The sequence below is a fragment of the Hemiscyllium ocellatum genome, chromosome 26 (assembly GCF_020745735.1).
Source record: "Hemiscyllium ocellatum isolate sHemOce1 chromosome 26, sHemOce1.pat.X.cur, whole genome shotgun sequence".
Lineage (NCBI taxonomy): Eukaryota > Metazoa > Chordata > Chondrichthyes > Orectolobiformes > Hemiscylliidae > Hemiscyllium > Hemiscyllium ocellatum.
Window position 1 is genome coordinate 49,235,831 of NC_083426.1, and position 27,963 is coordinate 49,263,793.

Sequence of the window (27,963 nt, forward strand, 5' to 3'; positions counted from 1 at the left end):
TTAAGATTTTAAAATGTGGTGCTACCAGAATATCCAGGAATTGATGATTATCAGCTTTAATCATTATTTCTTCCTGTAGACAGTCACAATGCCATCAGCATACTCTTCTGCCAGCCCAGTCGGAAGCATGTCCCTCTGCCACTTCTCCACATAGCGTTCAACGACCTTCTCCCATATCCCCTTGTTCACCAGTTCTTGGATTGAAGTGAGCAGGTTACGTCTGTGATCACTCTCCTCAGCTCTCAGTGTGAAGCAGATAAAACCGTCTGCGAGAGAGATGAACATGCCAGAGAGCTACATGTGTAACAAGCATTGGTAAGTTAAAAATCACACAACACCAGGTTATACCCAACAGGTTTATTTGGTGGCACTAACTTTCAGAGTGCTGCACCTCCAGCTTTTTAACTTTGTGATTTTTAACTTTGTCCACCCCATTCCTCCATCCTGGAGCACTCTTGTGTACCTGGTGCTTTTGAGGGTCCAGGGGCCTGTCAAGTTACTGGATGACAAGGACCACCTACTGTCACTGTGGATGTTATGATGTGGAGGTGCCAGTGTTGGTCTTGGGTGGATGAAGTTAAAAATCACACAACAATAGGTTATAGTCCAATAGTTTATTTGGAAGTACTAGTTTTCAGAGCGCTGCTCCTTCATCAGGTAACTAGTGGGGCAGGATACTATAAATTTTGCATCTTATGATCCTGCCCTACGATTTACCTAATGAAGAGCGGCGCTCTGAAAGCTAGTACTTCCAAATAAACCTCTTGGACTATAACCTGGTGTTGAGTGATTTTTAACTGTGGATGTTGCCACTGCTGTGTAACCCCCAAATGATGCAGATACAATGCTGCCTATGCTTCAAATAGGGCCATGGTGGAGCAGACAATAGGGCTGCTGAAGATGTGGCTCTGCTGCTTGGACTGGTCTGGGCGTCTGTCTGGTATCATCCAGACAGAGTTTGTCATATTGTCTGATTGTGCTGTGCCCTGGACCAGGCAACAAAGCAATATGAAAGATGCTGAGGAAGTGACAGTATGGGAGCAGTCTTCCAAACAGGAGGGAGAGGAGGCAGAGGAGGAGAAGGAGAAAGTGGAAGGGGACTGATCTAGAGGAAACTCTCTTTGTCCATGACAGCGTTCAGCTGCATTGGCTGCTCCAAACCGACACGAGCTGACTGACACCTGGTTCCACTCAATGAGAGCAGGGTACAGCAGACCATCCAGAATGTGACAGAGTTATTGGTCAAATTACCAGCATTTGGTTCATGTTGTGGAGTGAACTTCAGCCTCAATTAAAGCTGATCTTTGGAACTGTCTGCTTGCTTTCCTATATCTGATGTTCCCCAATGGACAACAAGAAGTGGGCATTGGGATTGAGAAGCAGTGACTTAGAGCAGGATGGAGCTAAGGACAGGTTAACCGTACAGCCTGGCAACTAAGCAAAGACTAAGGTGAGAGAATGGGATTGCTTGTGCTAAGGGGTATCTAAGAGAAAGTGAGAGAGTACCTACCATGCCAACTTTGTGCCTTGAACAAAAAGTAGCCATTACGTTGCCAATGAGTGATAATATGAGATTGCCAATGCTTATCTTGGTGCACAGTATGTACTATCCCCAAGAAGCATTGCAGAAATTCACCAAAGATCCTTACACAGGACATTCAAAGCCCATGGTCACTTCCATTTAGATAGCCAAGAGCAGCAGTTACATGGGAACACCAGTACGCGCAAGTCCCCCTCCTGCCCACTCACCAGCCTGACCCCAAAATGTATCGCCGTTCCTTCATTGTTGCTGGGTCAAAATTCTGGAACTCTCTCTCCAGTGGCATTGTGGGTCAACCCACAGCTGGTGGACTGCAGCAGTTCAAGAAAGCAGCTCCGCACCACCTTCCCAAGAGCAACTTGGGACGGGCAATAAATGTTGGGCCCAGCCAGTGATGCCCAGGTCCCATGAGAGAATAAAAACATTGTTTGTGAACTGTGAACAAATGATCAGGTGCTACCAGCTGTTCTCTTATCCTGAGCCTGCTACACTGTGAGCTGATCGTGCAGTATAGCTGCATTCTTTGGAGAATTGCTTGTCTTACCAAGACTTGGAGGCGCTGTGTGAAGTCGATAGCACCCAGTACCTGGGGGAAGCCAATTATGTTTCTGAATCCTATTGCCACGCTGCAGCACTAATCCCATCATGATAGATTGAAATGAACTGATATGATCTTGTACAGATGTTATCAGTAATTGTCCTGATGGATTTGTTGGTGCATTACTGAGAGATCCTACGCAGCTCACTATCGCTTCCTAGAGGGAGCCAGTCACACAGACATTCAAAGCAGCTGTCCCCTTCACAGTCACCAGGAGAGTATGGCCTATCCCTCCTGCAGGTCCCTCTCCAGCATCTGGCACAGTTCCATCACCGTGTCATCGGATGCACAGAACCTGCGTGACACTGCAACTCACTCATTCCCAGAAATAGAGTCAGGGACGAACAACACTGGGCCTCTTGCAGATCCTAAGCATCCTGGGGATGCTACAGCAGCAACCTCTCCGTGATGTCGCGTGCAGTGAGGCCTGCTGCTGTTGCTGGGCTTGCTGTCAGCTCTGGCCCTCCTGGGACTGCTTTCACCTCCTTAGGAAGGCAACCACAGCATCTCCCCAGTGGCTGGATGCAGGATTCTTGATGGAAATGACTGAGATTGGGAATGTAATTAGTAATTGCTAATTAGTAAACAGGTTCTTAGCTCTGAGAAGAGTCAGTGGTGGCATACACTGCAGATGAGGCTGAGCACACTCCTCCACACAGTGAGACATGCTGTGCTCCGATAACAAGGAACATGCCTCTATTATTCATTCAATATCTGCTTCATTGTGAAACAGTGACCATGCAATATGGCAGAATTTAACATTCTGGTTGAGAGGGAGAAACTTGGCTCAGAAGCAATTGCAATAAATTTATTTCTGGGTAATGACAAAGGAATGTGGGCAGAGCTAACTGAAGTAGATTGGGAAGGGTTTAGCAACAAAAATGGTTGAGGGACAATGGAAGACATTTTAAGAAAATAATTCATGGCTTACATCAAAGGCAGGAAAAATTGAGTAAACCAACCATGGTTAACCAGGGGAGTAAAGGATAACATCAAATTTAAAGAAATACATATGTTGTGGCAAACCTTAGCCAGAGGATTGGGGAATCTTCAATTAACAACAAAAGGGAACCATAAAACAATAAAGAGAGGGAGGATAAACTTTGAGTCTGAATAGTATAGCTGCCATTGTCTAGAGGTGCCTCTATCCATATAGAGAAAGAGAGAGAAAGGGAGAACTGGTTGTATTTCAACCTGAGGGCCAATATATTTTGGGTGAGGGGAGTTTGAGAAGGAGAATTCTTCATGGTAACATGAGCCAGGATAAAGTATTGAGCCCAAGCTGTTGGCATCACTCCCCAGACATCCAGCCAACTGAGCTAACCAACCTCCACTTTGACAGTAAACCTGCTAGTAAATCAAGATTGAATGAAAAACATCTTTAAATGTATAAAAAGGACGAGAACTGAATGATAAACCTCTTAGAGAATGAGACAGAGGAAATGGGGAACTGGGAAATAGCAGAGGAGTTGAATAAATACTTCATATCAGTCTTCACAGTAGAAGACAGTATTCATATTCTAAAGTTATTAAATATTCAAAGGGCAAAAAGAAGGAGAGGAAGTAAATAAAACAACTATCACTAGAGAAAAACTTTTCAGAAACTAATGGGATATATCCTAGGATATTAAGGGAAGTAACTAGGAAGACCAAGGAGACATTTGCAGTAACCTTTCAGGAAAACCTAGATTCTGGAGAGAAAACCAAGAAGATTGAAAAGCTGCCAATTGTGGCACTTTTATTATCTGAAAAGGGAAGTAGGCAAAAAACAAGTAATTGCCAGCCATTGAACTTAATGCCTGTCATTGGGAAAATATTGGCATCTACTATAAAGCATCTATGGAATAGCAAAGCATTTAAAAATGGGTAATGTGATCAAGCCAAGTCTGCATTGCTTCACAAAGTGGAGAGCGTGCCTGACAAATTTACTAAAACCCTTTGAGATGGTAATTGCAGTGATTGTAATGAAGTCAGCCAGCTGGATCTCATAGAATATGAGTTCCCTGATTGAGGTTGACAGATAAAAAGAAGAATGTCAAAGGTTCTGGAACTTTGAGAGCTGACTCTGAATAAGGTAAGAACTCTCCATGTGTAAGTAAAGGTGAACTTGGTGACGGGATATTGGCCTTCAGTGGCAAGCAGAGTAAAGCACATCTCTTAAAATAAACTTGCATCTGTTGCCTTGGAGTCAAGGTAAGCATTTCTTACATCATGCCTTTATTTCGAAAGCTTGACTCGTTCGGTTTTGCTGTCAAAGACTAGGCTCAGTATGTGGAAAGAATGCGCAGTTCTTTCTGGACAAATGACATTGTGGCAGATGAAAAGCAATGACAAATTCTCCTGATAGCACGTGGAGCCACTGCTCTTTCAGTTATGAGGAGCCTAACTTACCCCGAACCACCATATATTAAAACCTTTTAAGAATTGACAGGTGTTGTTAAGAAATATTACGACCCCAATCCTCCTCTAATTCTGAGACATTATTATTTTTACTCAGCAATTCAAGAACCAGGGCAATCCGTTTCTGTACTTTTGACCAGGTTAAGATGACAGGCAGAAGCGTGTGACTTCGGTTTAACCCTCAATGAGATGTTAAGAGATTGCTTGGTATGTGGGATTAATATGTAACTATTCAAAATGCCGATTAGCTGAAGCCCAACTGGACTGCAGACAGGTGCTACAATTGGCTTTATCATTGGCAAGTGGAGCATGTAAGTTGCAGGGTATTCTGCTAGAAGTGGACACTTGGCCAGGCTGGCTGAGGGGGACACCACTTGAGTAAAGACAATTGCATGGCCTCACTCAGGAATATCCTGATCAGAGTGACTCTAGATTTCCACACAGCAAAACCCCAAAACGAAGCAAGCTGCAGCCAAACAGTTAAAATTTTCTGCAGGGTCAGGGCCAGCAAGCCATTGTAGTTGCTGCTGGCATGCGGGCTTGAGGCAGCTGAACAGCCCCACTAGACCTAAATTGAGTACGATAACTCACAGCGGGGTATCCAGGAAAGTGTACACCCTGGAAAGTCCACCTACAAATGGTTTGGAGCAGTTACATTGCTTAGCTGCATCTACATCTGAAACAATTAAAGTAAACATCTGGTTAAATGGCCATCCAGTTCTAATGGAGGTTGATGCTGGTACTGCTATTTCAGTGATCATGGAACCAGTCTTTAACAAAATTTGCTCTGGACTACAGCCCTTAAGTTTGCGCAAGACTTCAGCTAGGCTGAGAACCTATACCCTGGAACCTTTACAGAATAAGGACACAATTTTGGTTCCAATCTCTTATGAAAAGAAGCTGGTTCAATGACCACTGATTGGAGTAAAAGGCTCGAGCCCAAGCTTGATGGGGTGAAAGTGATTGCGAGAGATTCATCTAGATTGGCTCAACATTTTTCATTTGGGAAATGGCTGCCTGACAGCCTAACTAAATACCTGGATGATTTTCAGCAAGGACTAAGGGGAATTAGAGGAGCCAAGGCCACCTTGTTTATTGACCAGGAAGCAATTCCATGATTCTGCAAGGCCTACCTCGTGACATTGGCCTTATGGGAAAAAGTAGAAGCAGAAATCAGAAGAGTGGTCAATGAAGGAATCATCAAACCAGTCCAGTTTGGGGAATCGGCAACACCAGTCATACCGATTGTGAGGCCCAATGGGTTGGTTCATCTTTATGGGCCTTTTAAACAAACGGTAAACCACTTTTCAGAGCTGGATAAATGCCCAGTCCCTCATATAGAGGATTTATATACAAAACTGGTGGGATGAAGGGGTGGTGGAGGTGCTGTACTTCATGAAGCTGGATATGAGCTACGCTTACTTGCAATTGCGTTTACATGAGGATTCCCAGAAGTATGCTACACTTAATACCCATAAGGGATCCCCAGTTTGTTTAATTTTTCAGGGACAGTGGAGACCAGTTTGCAGGTCGTCATCTACCTCAGGTCACCATTTACCAGAGAAATCTAATTAGGAACAGTTAGTGATCTTGGACATGGTCCTAAGATGTTTTTCCAAAATGGGCATGTATCTTTGAAGGGAACAATGTGTGTTTCAGGCAGCCCAAATGACCCACTTGCACTACAGAGTTGACAAGACCAGGTTATACACTTGCAAGATAAAGTGAGGGCAATCAAAGGTGTCCAGGCTCCCACATCTGTCCAGGAGCTTAGGTTATTTCATGGCCTGGTAAATTGTTATAGGAAGTTCATACATAATCCTTCTCTATCGTGGTACCTTTGCATCAACCCCTGGAAAAGGGTCAGCCTTGCAAATGGTCGTATAGTCAAGCCCTAGCTTTCAATGAAGTAAAGAAACATGTATCTTCCTCTAAGGTGTTGGCACGCTATGTTCCCATAAAAGATCTGGTACTGACGTGCGATGTCTCCCCATACGGTATCGGGGTGGTAGGAGCTCATATGTGGGCCAATGGAGAGGAACTACCGATAGTGTATGCATGCAGAACTTTGGCTAATGTAGAGTGCATAGAGAAGAAAGAATTTCCGGTCACATCTGGAGGCAGGAAGTTCTTTACAGACAAAAATTTGTGATAATTACAGACCATGAACTGATCAAAGCTGCAGGCCAAATTCAGCAGTGGGCTCTAAGAGTAAGTGCTTATAATTACAAATTGGAACACCGTTTGGAAGGCCAAGTAATGAATGCAGATGCATCGCACTATGTTCTGCGAGCAGATACACCACTAGCAGTCTTCCCAATAGAAGAGTTTGTAATGGCATTACATTTTCTGGACATGCTCCCAGTCACAGCTGACAATGTTAGACTTTGGATGCAGAAAGATCGAGTCCTTTCAAAACTGAAACAGCTGATGGTGATGGGGGAATCCAAAGGGCCATCACAACCAGAACTGAACCTTTTTGGATCCGGGGAGACCAGCTCACGGCATATTATTATGGGGACCAAGAATGATAGTCCCGAGCAAAGGTCGCTGCCAAATATTGGCTGAAGAGGGCCATCCAGGGGTCTCCAAAATGACAATGTTGGTGAGATGTTACGTCTAGTGGTCAGGCTTGGACACAGATATTGCCATGTTGGTGGGGCAGTGTGCAGAATGCCAACAAGGACAAAAATTACCACGAGCAGCACCCTCCCATATCCATGGGAATGGCCGAGTAAACTTGAACTCTGAGACTCTGGCCTTCAGTTCTAAGGAAGGGTTATTCAACTCAAAACATTCAGTCTCCTTTCTCTCCACAGATGCTGCCAGATCTGCTGAGCTTTTCCAGCAATTTTTGTTTCTGTTTCTGATTTACAACATCCACAGTTCTTTCAGCTTTAAAACCTTGTTTCATTGCCACTGTGCAGATCCTTTCTTGCGCTCAATGATCTTAGCCATTGTAGATGCCCACTCAAAGTGGTTGGACAGGCATGGAGTCCGTTTGTCAAACATGGGGATGACAATAGAAAAACTGCCTGCACTTTTTGCAGTACACAGAGTTCCACTTGTGTTGATCATAGATAACAGTCCATTGTTTACCAGCAAGGAATTTGGGTATTTCCTAAAGTCAAATGGGATTTGACATATAAGAACAGTTCCATACCATCTATCATCCAATGGCCTGGTAGAAAGATCGGTGCAAATTTTAAAGGCTGGATTGAAGAAATAGCCTACAGCCTTGCTAAATACCAAAGTCTCATAGTTGTTGTTTCGTCATGGGACCACCCCATATGCAACTGCAGGGATAATGCCAGCAGAGTTGCTCCCAGCTAGGATCTCCATGCCACATTAAATCTGATCCTTCCAGACCCGGGAGGGGGATGGTGGGGGAGTTGGGGGGGGGAGGAGTGAAACGGTATCAGGAACACAAGCACGGGACAGAAGACTCCCCCAAGTGAGTGAAACAGTTTGATACAGGGGAAGATGTTTGGTGCAAGAATCATGGAAGTAGCATTGCGTGTTCGGCATGAGGTCAGGACCAGCGATGTGTAATGTTCTGGAGGTGAGGTGGTCCGGAACAAGCACATGGACCATTTCAAAGTCACAAATTTGCAAATGGTGTGGGAACAAAACGTGCCCTGATGCTTGGAAAAGTCAGAAAGGCTGCTGGAACCTGTGGGTCCACCCACTCAGTCAAGCATTGATGAGTCCTCTGAATTGGAGATGGACATGATAGCCACCATGATGCCTTTGCCATCAGAAGAAGTGAATTTCTAACAAGGTGTTCTGGGTACAAGAGGCAAGCTCGCTTGCATTTAATGTGACCCTTTTCAGATGCCAAGCTGGAGGAACCTTTCCCATTGCCAAAATGCCCCATGAGGCTGTCTAAGAAAAAGGCTGGAAATCGGAGTCTAGATTAGAATGGTGCTGGAAAAGCACATCAGGTCAGGCAGTATCCGAGGAGCAGGAAAATCAACGCTTTGGGCAAAAGCCCTTCATCAGACCTGCTGTGCTTTTCTAGCACCACTCTAAGAAAAAGGACCAACCTATATCCATGGACTTGGAGAGAGAGGGATCTAGTGATTGTAATGAGGTCAGCCAGCTGGACTTCATAGAATATGAGTTCCCTGATTGGGGCTTTTAATCTTTTTGCTCGTGTCATTGCAGTTCTCTGACTATATGCGATTCCACTGACTGCTGCTGCCGGCCCGACACGACTAACTGCTGCCCATTCCCTCGACTGTGTTTGGACATATCAACTGATTATGACCAGCCCAAGAAAATGAATGACCGTGATCAAGCCCCTGGAGTGTGTGTGGACTGTCCCTGTGACTCATGTTACAAGATCACCCTGTAACTAACAGCAATCCCATCCATATCCTGCTCCCCCCTTGACTGGACTGGGGGCTAGCTGACACAATACTTTCCAGCACAGAGCCATAGAGATGTACAGCATGGAAACAGACCCTTCAGTCCAAGTAGTCCATGCTGATCAGATATCCCAACCTACTGTAGTCCCATTTGTCAGCAATTGGCCCATATCCCTCTAGACCCTTCCTATTCATATACCCATTCAGATGCCTTGTAAATGTTATCATTATACCAGCCTCCATCACTTCCCCTGGCAGCTCAGTCCATACATGTACCACCCTCTGCATGAAAACATTGTGCCTTAGTTCCCTTTTAAATCTTTCACCTCTCACCCTAAACTTAAGCCCTCTAGTTTTGGATTCCCCCACCCCAGAGAAAAGATCTTATCTATTTACCTTATCCATGTCCCTCATAAATTTATAAACTTCTATAAGGTTTATAAAACCTTATACAACCTCAGCCTCCGATGCTCCAGGGAAAACAGCCCCAGCCTATTAAGTTTCTCCCTGTAGCTCAAACCCTCCAATCTGGCAACATCCTTGTAAATCTTTTCTGAAACATTTCAAGTTTCACAACATCCTTCCTATAATAGGGAGACCAGAATTGCATGCAGTATTCTGAAAGTGGCCTAACCAATGTCGTGTACATGGCCAAAGCTAGGCAGGGATGCTGTGAGCAGGTAGGTAGGTGCTGAGTGAGTGAGTGTGAACAGAGCAATCAAGCAGCCCTGAAATGTAGTCCAATGTAATCTTAGAGCTAGATGTCTCTGTGTGCAGGGTCCTGGCAGCAGCTTGTTGCTGCTAGTTGCTCTCTTAAGTGTCCAGCAAGTGGATCAGAGAGGAGCCTTAAGGATGCTGAGGGGTTGGCAATTTTCTTTCAGATGCCAATGTCCATGAATGAGGGTGGGTGCATGGTTAGTGCCCTTGGGCTTTATCCTGAGAAATTATTGTCTGGTGATCAACATGGAGACTCTTTGAGACCAGTGGCCGGTTGGCAGGTACCTGATAGGATTCCAATCCTGATTTGCTCATGATGAATGGAATGATAGGAGACTACATTTCAATGATGCAAAATATGGAGTAAATATGGTGGTTAATAAGCCATTAACCCATTTAATAGTAAACTGGCCAACTGCCTTGTGGGAATCTCTCCTTAACACCCATGACTCAGTTAAAAGATGCAGTAAGTTCTTCCTGATGTTGAAAAATGCATCACTGAACTTCTCATGGGATTCTGCCACCATGTTTCTCACCAGAGTCCATATTGCTCAGACCCCTATAAGGATCTGTCCCCGCTTCCTTTTTAAGGAGTTACTAATCAGAATTATACCTGCCTCCGAATTTTTCACATTGTAGCAGCCATCTTGTTTAGGTGGTACTTCCTGTGGGGTCCCATAAATCTGGACCGATTGGTCGAATAGTGATGGGCCTTCCTGCTCACCTGATTTGGTAACCCTCAGCATTTCTGGAAGGATTTCCCAGGGCAGATGTTGTTGAGCCAGTCCACCGACAATCATCACTAAATCATAGGAATCTACAATAATTCAATCAACAAAGGGTCTGATTAGATTCTGCACAGACAAATCAAACAAACTGAGAGGAAACCTTAAAGAAAAATGAGTGGAGTTCCCTTTAAACCCAATCAGTCAGATTGAAGATCCCTTTCCTTCACAAGTGGAGAAACTCGCCAAAGATCATTGAAATGTTTGGACACAAGCTCCTCAAAGGAGCCAAACCTCGGAATGGTGATTGACAGAAAAATGGACCCTTTTCCCTGGGTTCAATGAGCGCCACTTAGATAAGGGAGATGTGGATGCTTACCTGTTTGTGCAGGCAGTGGGTGATCTGCAGTTACCATGTGATGTGTCAGTCTCTGATACAGACCTTTCGATTCAGCTATTTTCAACATTTGTTTGCTGCCTTCTATCCCGTGGAAATGTTTAAATCCCAGCTTCTGCAACTGAAGAAAACAAACTTTTTTCACATTAGTTGTTGTCCAGCAAGCTGCTAAAATAGTCTACAGGAATTGCCTCCTGAGGATTTTAGGAGAAAGTGAGGACTGCAGATGCTGGAGATCAGAGCTGAAAATGTGTTGCTGGAGAAGGGCTCGATTCTCCTGTTTCTTGGATGCTGCCTGACCTGCTGCGCTTTTCCAGCAACACATTTTCAGTCCTGAGGATTTTAACAAGATTCATGTTAAAACGCCATACAATGTGAGTCTCTCTAGTGTGTTTAGGAGCAGGATTTTAATCAACTGTAATGAACTAAAAGCAGATTTGTAAGAAAAAAAGAAGCTTTTAACTCTCTTGCACATCATATGTTTGATTCTCATTCTCTTTCTCTCTCAGTTAAAAAGCGCCGCTCTGAAAGCTAGTGCTTCCAATTAAACCTGTTGGACTATAACATGATGTTGTGTGATTTTTAACTTTGTACACCTCAGTTCAACACCAGCATCTCCAAATCTTTCTCTCTCTGTCACCATTCTTGTGTGCAGTCCAAGAATAAGTCTCACTAATTAAAAGAAACTAGCCTAGTTTGTTTTCCACACAGCCAGTTTCAGAAGCGCCTGCAAGGTGTTAATTGTATAAGTTAAGGAAAAGGATAACCATGGAGAGGGTATTCATTGTTCGAGCACAAATAAAGAAGCACTTCTAAAATCCCCGAATAGGTGGATTGTTGGAGAGGTCAGAGAGGTAGGTTCAGTGGTGGGCATTGGGGAGGAGCCTGTTGGGAATTTACAGGATATTGGATTGGCTCAGGGGCAGTGGGCATGGTGGTCTGAGGCATAGGCTTGGGGTGGGGCTAGTTTGCTTGTAGTGGGGTGGTCAGGTCAGGTGGATGGTTTGGGAAGTAGTGGCATTGGGGAAGGGGATTATTGGGTGTTATAGAGATTGGAGGTTTTGTTGGGTTGAGCAAGGATAATCAGGGTGTGCCAGTGAGTTGAGTCTGGGGCAAGGGGGAGTCCGTGGGGAAATCAGTTATATACTAAACCAGGAAGTTGGACACGATTTCTATCATTTTCTGACTAACAGTTTCTGGGGAGCTATTTAAGGAACAATTTGGAATCCTCCGAAAAGTTTAAGACTCTAAGTCAGTTTTGGGAATGTTTTCAAGGTTCCCAGATGCAGGTTAATTTCCTACTGGCAGTTTTAACTTCACACACAACTTATGAATGGTCGATGTGTCTTTGGGGAAATGTTTGTTTTTAATTATCTAGAGAATAAAAGATCTGAGCCGTTGTTATCTCTATGGTATTCACTTACAGTTTCAGCCACTAGCCCTGTTCCACAAGGCACATCCAGGACCAGAGCACTGTCCCGATCTCCAACATAGACAGCGTCCAGAGTCTCCACACTGAACCTGGGAGCCTGATATTCCATCACATTCATGTGCTAAGGGCAGAAAGAAATTTCAGTTATATACCCTACCTACTGAAGAGGGTCTGTCCCGTTCATATCTTGGAGCACAGGGTGAGTGGCATTGGCTCTGACACACTAATTAGACTGGGGGATGTTTATCAGCTGGAAGCATCGATTGTGATACTGCAGGTGAACAGTCTCATAGAACATAGAACATAGAAAAATACAGCGCAGTGCAGGTCCTTTGGCCCTCGATGTTGCGCCGATCCAACCTACACTAGCCCGTTTAAATGCCCATAAAGAGGGAGAGCCCACCACTGCTACTGGCAGGGCATTCCATGAACTCACGACTCGCTGAGTAAAGAATCTACCCCTAACATCTGTCCTATACCTACCACCCCTTAATTTAAAGCTATGCCCCTTCGTAATAGCTGAATCCAAATGTGGAAATCTCACAGATCACTCACTGAATCACAGGTGACCCAACCCTAATCCAAATATGAACTTCTTGCATTGTGCTGATAACATCAATACCAGCTCCATCTGAGCTCCTCCTTTCACATGTTGGTTCAAATTCTCTTTCCTGTCTTTGTGTTCCATCTGATCACATGATTAACCAGCCTCATTACTCTGCCTGAAACTGATTACTTCTCTATTCACATAAACACACTTGTTGTAAGAGGCAAAATGAGCTCAAAGAGCAGAACAGAGATCATCTTAAACAGGAATTTTACTGGCTCGTAAGTGATTTCCAATGGCCTGGTCTTGGGCCTCCTGATTCATTAATATATTAATAATCTTATCAGATTAGAGCGACAGTTAGGGGCAATGAAGAATTTACAAGAGCTCGGGGGTGCATTTGCAGGGAGGGAGACAAACTGGAGATTGAGTCAGGTAGATGGGTTACCTCCAGGAAAGGTAGTAGGGATCGGCAGGTAGCGCAGGAGTCTTCTGTGGCTATCCCCATTTCAAACAAGTATACTGTTTTGGAAAATGTAGGGGGTGATGGACTCTCAGGGGAATGTAGCGTGAACAGCCAAGTTTCTGGTATCGAGACTGGCTCTATTGTGATGAGGGACACGCCGAGTTCCATGTGATCGATTGTGTCAGGGGAGTCTCTAGTCCGAGGCACAGACAGACATTTCTGTGGCCAGCAGTGAGAAATCAGAGTGGTGTGTTGATCTCCTGGTGCCATGATCAATGATATCTCAGAGAGGGTACAGAATGTCCTCAAGGGGGAGAGAGAACAGCAGGAGGTCGTTGTACACATTGGAATGAACGACATAGGAAGGGAAAAAGATGAGATTCTGAAGGGAGAATATAGAGAGTTAGGCAGGAATTTAAAAAGGAGATCCCCGAGAGTAGTAATCTCTAGATTATTCCTGGTGCTGCGAACTAGTGAGGGTAGGAGTAGGAGGATAGAGCAGATGAATGTGTGGCTGAGAACTGGTGTATGGGAGAAAGGTTCACATTTTTCGATCTTTTTTGGGGTAGAAATGGCGTGTACAAGAAGGACAGAGTGCACCTGAATACTGGCAGGAAGATTTGTTAGAGCTGCTTCAGTTCTACAATCCCTAATGAGTTGAACGACCCTCTGCTGCACTTCTTGTTTATTAAGTTTATTCTTTCTTAAATAGAGAGATCAATAATGTATGCAATACTCTTGGTGTGGTCTAACAAAAGGGCCTGTTTACCTGCAGGACAATGTTTCTACTTCTGACCTCAAATCATCTGGCTATGACAGCCAACATATTATTTCCCTTCAGAATTGTTTGCTGCACCTGCCTGTCTACTTTCTTTCCCTAGTGTAAAAGAACAACTGGACCCCTTTGTACAGTGACACTTGACACTATATCACCAGTAAAATAATTCTTCTTAATGTTTTTCACACTGAAGTTCATAACTCTAAATTTGGCCAAATTGTCCTACATTTGTCATGTGTTTGACCTATGACAATACTATGATTTTTAAGAGAAATATTGTGTCCTGGGCTTTTTTCTGAAGAAGGTTTTAAGTCAGAGGTGTAGACTTGCCTATTGAAAGCTCATAAACACCTTATGAGACTTTGTCTTCTTCATAAGTTGGAATAATAGAAGCTGCCAGAGAACCAGGATTTTTAGTGTTAGTTTTTCAGTAGCAGCTGCCAGGGTTATGAATGTGGAAGCTATTTTTCCTCTCTCTTGGTTACAGCTTAAACTTATAGGTTCTCTTCCTGCTGCTAGTGTTACAGAAGAGACAATCTGTTTTACTGAACTTGCTTTTGTCAAGGGTGTGTTAATGGGATTTTACTCTTTTGGAACAGTTACTGTTTAGTAGTTAAATAATCTATGATTCTGTAAGCTTTCCAATAGAGTTAGGTTATTCCAATCTGTTCTTTCTTTTGTTATACTTTAACAATAGCATAAGAATAAAGTATATTTTTTACTTATTCATTTGTGGGATTTGGGCATTGGTGGCTGGCCCAGTGTTTATTGCTTGTCCCGAGTTGCCCTTCAGAATGTGGCAGTGAGCTGCTTCTTGAACTGTTACAGTCTGCCTGCTGTGGGTTGACCCACAATGTCCTTAGGGAGGGAATTCCAGGATTTTGATCCCAGGACAGTGAAGGAACAGCAATTTATTTCCAAGTCAGAATGGTGAGAGGATTGGAGAGGAAATTGATGGTGATGATGTTCCCATGTATCTGCTGCTCTTGTCCTTCCAGTTGGAAGTGGACATGGGTTTGGAAGGTGCTGTCTGAGGATTTTTGGTGAATTTCTCCTGTGCGTCTTTCAGATAGTATATACTGTTATGATTGAGCATTGCCAGTGGAGGGAGTGGATGCTTGTGTATGCGGTGCCAATCAAGTGCTTTCTCCTAGATGATATCAAGCTTCTTGAGGGTTGGTGGGTCTGCACTCGACCAGGCAACTGGGGAGTATTCCATCACAGTCCTAACCTATGCCTTTTGAGGAGTCAGGAGATGAGTCACCCGCCACAGTTGTCCTCCCTCCTCACCTGTTCTTGTAGCCACTGTGTTTATGTGGTGAGTCCAAATGAGTTTCTGGTCAATGATAACCCCAGGATGTTGATAGTGGGGAATTCAGTGATGGCACCACCATTAAATGTCAAAGGGTGGTGGTTAGATTGTCTCTTATTGGTGATGGTCACAGCCTGGCATTTGTGTGGTGTGAATGTTATTTGCCAATTGTCAGCGCAAGCCTGGATATTATCCAGACCTATTGCATTTGAACATGGACTGCTTCAGTATCTGAGGAGTCGTAAATGGTGCTGAACATTATGCAGTCATCAGTGAATGTCCCCAATTCTGACCTTATGATGGAGAGCAAGTCATTGATGCAGCAGCTGAAGATGGTTGTGCCTAGATCACTACACTGAGGAACTCCTAGTAACATTGAGAGTTTGCTGTTGATACTCATTAATGCCAGTTTTGCTTGGGCTCCTTGATGCCACACTTGATTGAATGCAGCCTTGATATCAAGGGCTGTCACATTCACCTCATCTTTGCTTAAGGTCAAGTACTTTGACCAATCAAATTGCATTTGGAATGCAACACATTACATTACATTTAAAATAAGAAAATTTTAGGGTCGAGACTATCTTCTAAATATATTTCAAGGGGATGTGGTCTGGTCCATAACAAGAGGATGAGGACTGGTCCATAACAAGGGGATGTGGTCTGGTCCATGACAAGAGGATGAGGTCTGGTCCATGACAAGAGGATGTGGTCTGGTCCATAACAAGGGGATGTGGTCTGGTCCAGGACAAGGAGATGTGGTCTGGCCCATAACAAGGGGATGTGGTCTGGCCCATGACAAGGAGATGTGGTCTAGTCCATAACAAGGGGATGTGGTCTGGTCTATAACAATCTGCACACTCAACTTCTCTAAATCACCTCATTGCATTCTCCTTCCAGTTTTGTGTCATCAGCAAACTTGGAAATGTTGCATTTGGTTCCCACATTTTGAATAGCTGGGGTCTGAGCACTAATCCTGGTTGTACACCACTACCAACATTGACTGGAAACCAAAAGTTGACTAGTCATGTAAATACTGTAGCTACTAAAGTAGTTCAGAGCTTAGGAATATTGTAGCTCACCTGCTGTCTCCCCAGAACCTACAAAGCACAAGTCAAGAATGTGATGGAATACTTCCCTGGATGGTGCAGCTCCATCAATATTCAAGAAGCTCCATATCATGTGGGACAAAATAGCCAACTTGTATGGCACTCCATCTAATAACTTCAATATTTACTCCCTTCACCAGTCATACACTGCGATAACAGAATGTACCATCTACAAGATGCACTGGAGAAATTCACTAAAGTTCCTGAGACAATACCTTCGAAATCCATAGCCTTTAGCATCTAGAAGAACAAAAGCAGTAGATACATTTATAAGCTCCCCCTCCAAACCACTTACCATCTTGGCTTGGAAATATACTACTTTTCCTTCACTGACACTGGGTCAGAATCCTGGAACTCCTTCCCTCAAGGCATTATGGGAATGTAGTGGTACAGGAAGGCAGCTCACCATCACCTCTCAATTATAATACAGGATGAGCAACCAGTGATGCCCACATCCTATGAATGATGAAAACATAAATAAATCTTTGAAAGAATTCTCATTGTGTAGTATAGTAACAAATGCAATGACAAAGCTGCTTTACATTCATAAACCTGCAAAGTCCAAGTCAAGTTGTAAAATGCTACAGATTTATAAGAAATTATTTGTCAACCCTCATTCCCAATGCTGCACATATCTGGGATTATCGACCTTTGGGAGGTCATTAATCCTGTTCATGGTGAGTCAAAAAGAAGCTGCATCCAGGGGCTTCTGATATAAACAAAGGAGGTAGGAGTATACTTAAGAGGGAAATCAGGAGACCAAAAAAGGGACATGAGATAGCTTTGGCAAATAGGGTTAAGGAGAATCCAAAGGGATTTTATAAATACATTAAGGACAAAAGGGTAAATAAGGAAGAATAGGGCCCCTCGAAGATCATCAAGGTGGCCTATGTGTGGAGCAGCAGGAGATGGGGAGATTCTAAATGAGTATTTTGCATCAGTGTTTACTGTGGAGGACAACCTGGAAGATGTAGAATGTGTGGAAATAGATGGTGACATCTTGAAAATTTCCAATATTACAGAGGAGGTGGTGCTGGATGTCTTAAAATACATAAAGGTGGATAAATAACCAGGACCTGATCAGGTGTACTCTAAAACTCTACAGGAAGCTAGAGGAGTCATTGCTGGGCCTCTTACTGAGATATTTGTATCATCGATAGTCACAGGTGAGGTGCTGGAAGACTGGAGGTTGGCTAACGTGGGGCCACTGTTTAAGAAAGATGGTAAGGAAAAGCCATGGAACTATAGACCGGTGAGCCTGACCTCGGTGGTGGGCAAGTTGTTGTTATAGGGAATCCTGAGGGACAGGATGTACATGTATTTGGAAAGGCAAGGACTGATTAGGGATGGTCAACATGGCTTTGTGCATGTGAAATCATGTCTTGATTGAGTTTTTTGAAGAAGTGACAAAGAGGATTGATGAGGGGAGAAGGTTGACATGATCTATATGGACTTCAGTAAGGCACTCAACAAGCCTTCTCATATAGACTAGTTAACAAGGTTAGATATCATGGAATACAGGGGGAACTAGCCATTTGGATACAGAACTGGCTCAATGGTAGAAAGCAGAGGGTAGTGGTAGTGGGTCCCTTTTTAGACTGGAGGCCTGTGACCAGAGGTGTGCCACTAGGATCAGTGCTGGGTCCATTGCATTTCATTGTTTATATAAATGATTTGGATGTGAACATAGGAGGTGTAGTTAGTATGTTTGCAGATTACCCCAAAATTGGAGGTGTAGTGGTAAACAAAGAAGGTTACCTCAGAGTACAATGGGATCTTGATCAGATGGATTAGAGTGGTGCTGGAAAAGCACAGCAGTTCAGGCAGTACCCGAGGAGCAGGAAAATCGACGTTTCGGGCAAAAGCCCTTCATCAGGAAAAGAGACAGAGTGCCTGCAGGGTGGAGAGATAATTGAGAAGGGGGTGGGAGTGGGGAGCAAGTAGCATTGAGTACAGTAGGTGAATGGGGGTGGGGATGGAGGTGATAGGTCAGAGAGGAGGTGGGGAAGGTAGCAGAGTACAATGGGTAAATGGGGGTGGGGATGAAGGTGATAGGTCAGAGAGGAGGGTGGAGTGGATAGATGGAAAGGAAGATTGGCAGTTAGGACAGGTTACGAGGGCAGTGCTGAGCTGGAAGTTTGGAGCTAGGGTGAGGTGGTGGAACATCGCCAGCCTTCCTTCCACTATTACCAACCTTCCTTCACTTCCTAAACACCTTGTGAATATTTTAAATTAACCAGTTCAGACCAGTTTTGACTCACCAAAGGAATTGAACATGTACCTTCTGGTCTAGAGGTAGGGATGTTATAGGAATCCTCGAGACACATCAGGATTGTTCCTGATGAAGAGCTTATGCTTGAAACTTCGACTCTCCTGCTCCTTGGATGCTGTCTGACCTGCTGTATTTTTCCAGCATCACATTTTTTGACTAGAAACTATATTTCCAGATTCTGTCTGAAAGCAGTTCACCTGAGAAAACAACAATTGAACACTCAGGGAAAAGGCTGGAAAATCTCAGCAAGTCTGGCAGCAACTGACAAAGGGTCAGTTAGACTCGAAACGTCTGCTCTTTTCTCTCCCTTTAGATGCTGCCAGACTTGCTGAGATTTTCCAGCATTTTTTCTTTTTGGGTTTCAGATTCCAGCATCCGCAGTAATTTGCTTTTATTTAATTGAACACTCAGTCTCCCTTGAGCAAAGTCTCTTCTCACCACAACATCATAACTGCCACATGATAAACTGAGCCTATAACACCCTAATTTCAGCTACTGTACTCCATGCATTTTGTATCTATGCAGTGTGACCCTGACTTAGAATTTCTCTCTTATTCTGAGTCCAGCTATTAACTTATTAACTTATTATTCTGTATTCTAATGCTACCTGACTCACAGTAATTTGTGACCCTCAGAATCCTGTGTATTATCGAGCAGTGTTGGTGTAAGAAATGCCCAAGCTTCAAAAGATCAATATAACATAAAAACTGGGACTAAACCACTTCAGGAGACAAAGACTAAAGGTCAGTTTGAAGGAACTTCTTTAAGGAAGAGAAGAGGTTGGGACCAGAGAGGGAATTCCAGGGTTGAGAGTGTAGGCAGCTGATGCTACGGCCACTAATGGTGAAGCAATTAAAATCAGAAATGTTTAAAAATTCAGAATTAGATGTATGTAGAGGGTAGTGGAGATGGAGTAGGTTACAGAGATAGGGAAGGATTAGCTCAGAGGGATTTGAAAGTAAGGATGAGGATGTTAAATTCAAAACATTGAATGTAGGTCAGGTAGTACAGGGGTGGTAGCTGAATGATTTGGACAGACTGTATCTGACACTACAAAGGCTTCGGGTTTGCTCAAAATCTTGGTAATTGTATTGAAGAGTTGAGTCTGATCTCCAGCATCTGCAGTCCTCACTTTCTCCTAGTTGTATTGAAGACTTGTGCCATGAAATAAGATGTGCCCCAAGCCAATCTGTTCCATTACTACTGCCAGATTGGCATACTTGATTGGCAAAGAAATTTGTCTAGGGATGTCTGTCCAAAGAAAGTGATGCCAATCAAAACTGATCAAACACCATGTTATCAGTATACTCACGACCTATAGTAAAGTGATGGAAGGTATTACCTACAGTGCTATCAAGTAGCTCTTAATCATCATAACCTGCTCACTGGCACTTGGGTTGGATTTGGCCAAGACTATTCAGTTCCAACTCAAATCACTCATCATTTAACATCCGCTATTTCTCCAAAAAGGTAAAAAGAAAACAGAGCTGCATTCCAAGAGTCAGGTGAAAATGATTCAAGGTAACATTTGACTGACTGTGGCATTGAAGAGTTTGAGGAAAACTGAAGTCATAGATTCATAAAGAGGTACAGCATGGAAGCAGATACTATGATCCAACTCATACATGCCAATCAGGATCCTAAACTAATCTAGTCCCACTTACCAACATTTGGCTTATATCTCTCTAAACTGTTCCTATTCATATACCCATCCAGATGCCTTTTAAAATGTTGCAGTTGTATTAGCCTCCACCACTTACTCAGGCAGCTCGTTCCATACATGCACCACCCTCTGCATGAAAAAGCTGCCCATTTGATCCCCTTTATATCTTTTCCCTGTCAGTTTAAACCTATGTCCTCTAGTTTTGGACTCGCTGACTCTGGGGAAAAGACCTTGGCTATTCACCCTATCCATGCCCCTCATGATTTTATAAACATCGATAAAGTAACCCCTTAATCAGTTAGTTAGTTATGTAGAGTTTTTGCTAGCTACTGGAACTGAAAGCTTGAGTTCTCTGCTGCTAGAGTGAAGTCCTACACAGACAGGCTTCCTGTTAAAAATCATAAAGGGCAGATTGTTACTTTTGGTGTTTCCTTCTACTGGACTAGAGAGAGACAGCACATGAGGATAAAACTGTATTACTGAATTGCCTTCGCCAAGGATGTATATATGGATGCTGCCTATATTGGAACAGTTGATGATTAGCAGTTAAATAACATATTCACTTATTAAGTAAACCACAGAGTACAGTTATGCCAATTCTTCATTTTGTTGTGTTTTATCTGTGTTTTAAGAGTAAAGTGTGTAAACCAATCAAATCATATCTGGAACGCAGCGCCTTACATTTGCCATTTAAAAAATGTAAGAGTTAGGTTATCTCCATAATATACTTTGGGGGGTTTGGTGTCTGGCATGGTCCATAACAAAGGGAAGTTGATTTCACACAAGTGGCAGACAATAGCCATCTCCAATAAGAGGCAATTTAACTCTCTGCTTCACAGTAGTTTGCAGTGCTAAATCTTGCGCTACCAACATCCTGCTCAATGTATGTTCCTAATTTTTTCATGAATATATAGAATGTATTTCACTAGCTGTATCAATATTGAGGTGCTGTGCAGCACCATTAGGAGCAAAATTATAGAATATATGGTTTTTAATATTTATTTTTAACAAGTTACAATATACATGGAATAAAGATTACTAAAGCAAGGGTTAATTATTGGTATGGTATATTTAAGATGTTAATTTGAATATAAAACCAGCTAACAAGAAAATTAACAGTGCAACATTTTCAGTTGCCTTTTAGAATTGTGTATCTTTTATTTCAATTGTGACATACCTAAAAATATTACATTTTCTTGACTTAGAAAGGAATATTTTATTAGGGTTGATGCAAATAATGAAATCAGTTCTATGCTTTCCTCATGCTTGAAATTAATAACACTTAGCAACATGAGAAACTTCACAGCTTATCTCCTGTTCACTGCTTCCTCCCTCCAGGTCACCACCCCTCCCCTTAGCCCCCTGAACCCTCCCACTTGCTACATCCATCCTGAAATTTTACCTCATCAAGTGAGAGGATGGATGAGCCAAGGGGAAGTGACAACCAGATGATTTCAGGAGAGAAACAGAGAGGCAGGACAAGGAGTAAGCAGGAGGGGTCCCTACAAAACGTGAGAGAGGTGGCAACCAGGAAGGGAAGTAGTAAGCAAGTCTGGTGGTGAACCATTAGTAGTGATAGCAATGACAAAGTATGCAATACCTGGAAAACAGGTCAATGGCACTACAAACACACAGCTCAAAGGGAACTTAGATCCTGCTTGCTACCACTAACAAGAAACTGAACTGGACTAACCATATAAATACTGTAGCTACTACAGTTTGTCAGAGACTAGGAACATTGCAGCGATTGGCTCACTTCCTGACTCCTAAAAGCATGCCCACCATGAACAAAGCACAAGTCCTGTGTGTGGTAGAATACTCTCCACTGCCTGGATGAGTGCAGCTCCAACAACACTCAAGAAGGTTGATGACATTGATCAACAAGTGGATCATGATATTGAATGTGATATTGTTTCCATCACTGAGACAGGGCTGAGGGAAGGATAGGACTGATAGGTCAACATTCCAGGATACCAAAGTTTCAGATGTGATGGAGGGGAGGGAGAGAGATAGAGAGAGAGAGAGAGAGAGAGAGAGAGAGAGAGACGGCGGTAAGCGTTGGGGAGCATTATATTATTGGAAAAGGAAACCATTATAAGGAATGAGTGAGGGCATCCAAACAAGGTCTTCAAATGAGGCCATCATGGTAGAGGTTAGAAATAAAAATGAGGTGACTACCTTGTTGGGATTATACTACGGGTCTCTCAAAAATCAGAGGCAGATAGAGGAGTGGATATGTAGGCAAATCACAGAAAGGTGTGAGAGAAACAGACAGTCAAGTGGCTGAACTTTCAGTAGGAGAACACTTTGGGGATAGTGACCACAACGTTGTAAGCTTCCATAGAGATAAGGATAGTGCAGAGGTAACTGTCTAGGTCAGGGGAAGATTGATTTCAGTATCATTTGACAGGATCTGGCAAAGATAGACTGGGAGCAGCTACTTGCAGATAAGTCTACGTTTGGAAAGTGGGAGTCTTTTAAAAGTAGTATAGTGCGAATTCAGGGACAGTGAGCTCCCCTAAGAGTGAAGGGCAAGGTCCAGGGAATCATTGATATCAAGGGAGAAAGAGGGTTTGATAAAGATAAAAAGCATATGTCGGATACAGTGCATTCAAAACAGGGGAAGCTTTTCGAAATTATGAAGTGTAGGAGGTTACTTAGAAAGGAAATTAAGAGGGAAAAGAAGGGTCCCAAAATATCTTTGGTAGATGGCATCAAGGAGCAGGCTCAGAGGGCTGAATAGCCTACTCTTCCTCCTAATGTCCATGATTGTATTCACCCTAAGGTTAGATGCCCCCCAGAGCTGTTCACAGTCCTGTCAGTGTGGTCTAATTCCTTTGTATGAATGAAGGACAATTCCTACCTCCTGGTATTCTATTTCTCAAAGTGCAAATGGCAAGCATTCCATTAGACTTGGAAATTTCTTTCACAACTGTTTCTGAAATTTTAATGAGCTATTTAGATCATTCGGGAGGCTGAGGGGGTAATTGAGAGGAGTGACAGGGAGATAATCACACCTCTACCCCTCCCCATTCCCCCTCCCCTCCCCTCCCATCCCCACTATCCCTCCCCATTCCCCCTCCCCTCCCCAATCCCCATTCCCCATTCCCCCGCCCACCCCCACCCCACGCACCTCACCCCTCGCATGCCACACCTCCCACTCCTCCTCCCCCCTCCCCACTCCCCCCTCCCCTCCCCCTCCACTCCCCCTCCTCCCTCCCCCTCCCCTCTCTGCTTCCCCTCCCCCTTCCCCTCCCCCTCCTCCTCCCCTCCCCCTCCACCTCCCCCACCCCATTCCGCTCCTCTCCTCTCCATTCCCCCTCACCTCCCCTCCCATCCCCACTATCCCTCCCCTCCCCAATCCCCATTCCCCATTCCCCCTCCCACCCCTCCCCCACCCCTTGCACCCCCACCCCACGCACCCCACCCCTCGCATGCCACACCTCCCCCCTCCCCTTCCTCCAACCACCTCCCACTCCTCCCCCCTCCTCCTCCCTCCTCCCCCTCCCCCCCTCTACCTCCCACCTCCTCCCCCTCCCCCTCCCCTTCCCCTCCTTCCTCCTCCTCCCCCACCCCCTCCCTCCCCCTCCACTTCCCCTCCCCTCCCCCTTGAGTGCTGGATCAGTGAGAGGGTGTGCACCTGTGCAAGGACTCTCCTGCTCGAAGGTGTCAGAGGGGAAGGGGACTATCCCTAGGGAAAAAATAAATAAATAAACACGAGCGTTACACACACACACCATGGGTGCTGGGGAAAATAAGCACTACCGCAGTTAGGCAGTAGTGTGGGGGGAAAAAAAAATAAGCAGGGACTTTCTGACCACTGTCACCCTGGGCGGGTACTGGGGCGGGCTGTCCTAGAGGTGGTCGAAAGGTGTGTCAGGATGGACCGAGAACTGGAAGGGGCATGGGGTGGACCAAGAGCCGGAAGGTGGGTAGGGGCTGGCTGCCTTAGAGTGGTCCGAAGTTGGGAGGGACGGGGGCTTGCTGGGTCTGTATTGTCTGCACTTCTGTATGTAACAGTATTGTCTAATGTACAAATGTCGTTGTCACTGTCTTGTTAAATGTGGAACTGGGATTTGAGGTGTGTCCTCATCTCCCTGTAAAATGGTCAAACGGTAGGGTTTGGGGCCTAGCTTTGCTGCTCCTCTCCCTTGTAAAATTGCTGTCTCTTGTACAACTGTAAATGTTTTTTGTAAAAGAAAAAAATAATAAACAGGAGCGTTACACACACATACCATGGGTGCTGGGGAAAAATAAGCACTACCGCAGTTAGGCGGTAGTATGACGATTAAAAAAAAACTGGAAAAAAAAATAAAAAGCTTCCCTGGCCAAAAAAAATATAAACAGCAGTTTCAGAGTCTCCTTAGTTTAGGGGACTGACTCTGTGCTAGCTGGTAATACAGTCAGTATGTTACTGTTAGTTTCTGCTTCCCTTTGCTCTGGAAGGGGAAAACCTGATTCCTGAACTGGCTAAAAATAAAAAAAGAAAAGAAAATAAATAAACAGGAGCGTAACACACATATACCATGGGTGCTGGGGAAAATAAGCACTACCGCCCGACCTCCCATTTTAAAAAAAAAGGAGCGTTTGCCCATTGATGTGACGGGCACTGCTTGTCACTGGCAACCCGGGTGTTTTCCTATCTTCCTGGTGGTGGAAATTGAATAAAGATTCGTGCACCTTGGGTCTCTCACTGTGTCTCACACCTGCATATACACACCATGGGTGCTGGGGAATAAATAAGCACTACCGCAGCTAGGCGGGAGTGTGGGGGTTTATAGAAAGAAAAGATAAAATAAATAAATAAATAAATAAACAGGAGTGTCGCCCTTTGATGTGAAAAAAAGGGAAAAGAAAAGAAAAAAATAAACAGGAGCCACCCGGGTGTTTTCCTAACTTCCTGGAGGTGGAAATTGAATAAAAATTCATGCACTTTGTGTCTCTCACTGTGTCTCCCACCTGCATATACACACCATGGGTGCTGGGGAATAAATAAGCACTACTGCAGCTAGGCGGTAGTGTGGGGGTTAATTATTTTTTAAAAATAAATAGGAGTGTCTGTTTGATCACTAGAAAAAAAGAAGAAAAAAAGATAAACGGGAGTGTGTCACCCTGGGCAGGTACCGGGTCGAGCTGTCCTAGAGGTGGTCAAAAGGTGTTAGAGCAGCCAAGAGCCAGAAGGCGCGTAGGGGCGGACTGAGATCTGGAAGGCTTGTGGGCTACTCTACACGCTGTCGTCCCAGGGAAGGGGACAGGCTGCCCTAGAGGTGGTCGAAAGGTGTGCCAGGATAGCCCACTGGTCGGAGGCGCAATGGGATGGGTGAGAGCCCAATGGTATGTAGGGGCAGACCGAGAGCCAGAAGGTGGGTAGGCCGTCCTCAGCGCTGTCACCCCGGGCAGGTACCGGGACGGGCTGCCTCAGAGGTGGTCGAAAGATGTGTCAGGGCAGGCTGAGATCTGGAAGGGGCATGGAGTGGACCAAGAGCCGGAAGGTGCATAGGGGCGGGATGCCTTAGAGTGGCCGGAAGGTGGTAGTGTTGGGGTCTTGCTGGGTCTGTATTGTATGCACTTTTTTTTAATGTAACTGGATTGTCCTTTTATGTACAAATGTCATTGTCACTGTCTTTTATATGTGAAACTGGGATTTGAGGTTTCTCCTCATCTCCCTGTAACCTGGTTGAACAGTAGGGGTTTGGGGTTTGGCTTTGCTGCTCCTCTCTCTTGTAAAATTGCTGTTTTATACAGCTGTAAATGTTAACTGATTTTTGTAAACTGTTTTGTAATTTGTTTAATAAAATATTACGAACAGGAAAAAAAAATAAACAGGAGCATAATTTGAATAAAGATTTGTGCACCTTGTGTCTTTCACTGTGTCTCACACCTGCACACACACACCATGGGTGCTGGGGAAAATATAAACACTACTGCAATTAGGCAATATTGTAGGCGTAAAATAAACAGGAGCGTTTCACTGTGTCTCACAGTTAAGTGGTAGTGCGGGGGTTAAGAGGGGAAAAAAAAGGTCCAAAAAAGATTAAAAAAGAGAAAAAATAAATAAACAGGAGTGCCAGAGGTTAAAACAGATAAACGGGAATGTATAAAAAAAGGAGTGTTTCACTGTGTCTCACACCTGCACACACACAACATGGGTGCTGGGGAAAATGTAAGCACTCCCACAGTTAGGCGGTAGTGTGGGGGTAATGAAATAAAGAAAAAATAAATAAATAAACAGGAATGCCAAACTTACTAAAAAAAAATAGGAGCGTCAGAAGTTCTGCTTACTCCGAAAGCCTGCTCTAAGGAAGCAGGGACTCTTCACGCGTGAATAATGGGTGTCTTGGTGGGGAATACTGGCCATTGTTGAGTTATTTCAATGGCAGCCTAACAGATGTATCCAAAATTATCAGAGGCGTGGAGAGATTGGATAGTTGGAGTCTTTTTTTCCAGGATACAAATGTCAAGTAGCAAGGGCATAAGTTTAAGGTGAGAGGGGTAAAACTTAAAGGGGATGTGCGAGGAAGGTTTTTTACACAGAAGTTGGTAGATGCTTGGAATGTGCTTCAAGGTGAAGTAGTAGAGGCAGGTATGTTAGCAATGTTCACGAGGGATTTAGACAGACCCGTGAACAGGCAGGGAATAGAGGCAGAAGCACTATATGCAGGCAGATAGGATTCATTTGGAATGGCATCATGGTCAACGCAGACAGCTGGTCAAAGGGCCTGTTCCTGTCCTGTATTGTTCCATGTATCTATCTATTTATTGTAACAATGTCAGTCTTGGTGCACAGATACAGTAGTGCCTCGAATTACAAACTTAATCCGTTCCGGGACCCGGTTCGTGAACCGAACAATTCGTGAAATGAATCAATTTTTCCCATTGTTCGGATAGCGTAAGAATGCTTGGACATAGCAACGAACGCTGTTCACAGTGCACGCGCCAAAGATGAACTGAATGGGATCACGCGGGGCCCGAGAGCTTTTGTGTTCAACAAGCGCGTAGCAAAGCAGAACAATGAAACCACGTGGTCACACACGGGCTTTTTGCGTTCGTACATTCGTTTGTACCTTGAATTCCGTACGTACGTTGAAGCAAACATTCGTAAACCAATTTGTTCGTGAACGAGGTCGTTCGTATGTTGAGGCGCTACTGTAGTGGGGAAATTCTTCCACCGGGGTCAGTTGTATGAACAATAAAATGAAACAGTTTACCTGCTCGTAGTCCTGAGCCCAAGAGTCATAAAAATTAACTTTTTCTTTTGTTTCCATGTTGCTGTATAAAGTGAGGAGATTCGCATTAACCACATCAATTTCAGGCTTTTCCATCTCTGGAGAAAAGGACATGAGGCAACAAAAAGGTGTTACAACAAAATATTTTGGATAAGTTCCTTTATTCTAAATCGGAGGGTTTGGAGTGAGAGAGGGTACAAACACAGAAATTGAAATAGTATAAATCCATTCACTCAAGGTACAAATTGTGCACTGAACCATCGTCAGATATGGCTTTAAAATTTTTACTTAACCAAACACAGTGAAATGGTCATGCTGCTGTGATCAGAAATGTCTCACCTGCTCTTTATATTTATACAACCTCAGTGTAAACCCATACACGCCTCACACAGTCTCTCAACAAAGAAACAATGG

At 44.1% G+C, this 27,963-nt stretch overlaps 1 protein-coding gene across 2 annotated transcripts; it reads right to left on the minus strand.

Annotated features, from left to right (window-relative positions):
- LOC132828417 (methyltransferase-like protein 27) lies at positions 1-27,944 on the minus strand. Of its 2 annotated transcripts, XM_060845507.1 has the most exons (6): positions 27,889-27,944; positions 27,532-27,647; positions 12,172-12,300; positions 10,730-10,868; positions 10,350-10,442; positions 1-266 (listed from the first exon to the last, which is right to left on the minus strand). In XM_060845507.1, the coding sequence occupies exons 2-6, from the start codon at positions 27,643-27,645 to the stop codon at positions 64-66; spliced, it is 678 nt and encodes a 225-aa protein (XP_060701490.1). In that variant the 5' UTR covers positions 27,646-27,647; positions 27,889-27,944; the 3' UTR covers positions 1-63. The 2 variants fall into 2 exon arrangements, with proteins under 2 accessions (XP_060701490.1, XP_060701491.1); XM_060845508.1 differs by lacking the exons at positions 27,532-27,647; positions 27,889-27,944 and adding an exon at positions 12,663-12,697.
- Between the last annotated feature and the right edge of the window lie 19 nt (positions 27,945-27,963).

Coding starts and splice junctions, on each gene's coding strand:
- LOC132828417 (XM_060845507.1), bottom strand. CDS start 27,645: ATGGAAAAGCCTGAAATTGATGTGGTTAATGCGAATCTCCTCACTTTA. Junction 12,301..27,531: donor GGGCTCAGGACTACGAGCAG/GTAAACTGTTTC, acceptor TTCTGCCCTTAG/CACATGAATGTGATGGAATA. Junction 267..10,349: donor GCTGAGGGTTACCAAATCAG/GTGAGCAGGAAG, acceptor TCTCTCTCGCAG/ACGGTTTTATCTGCTTCACA.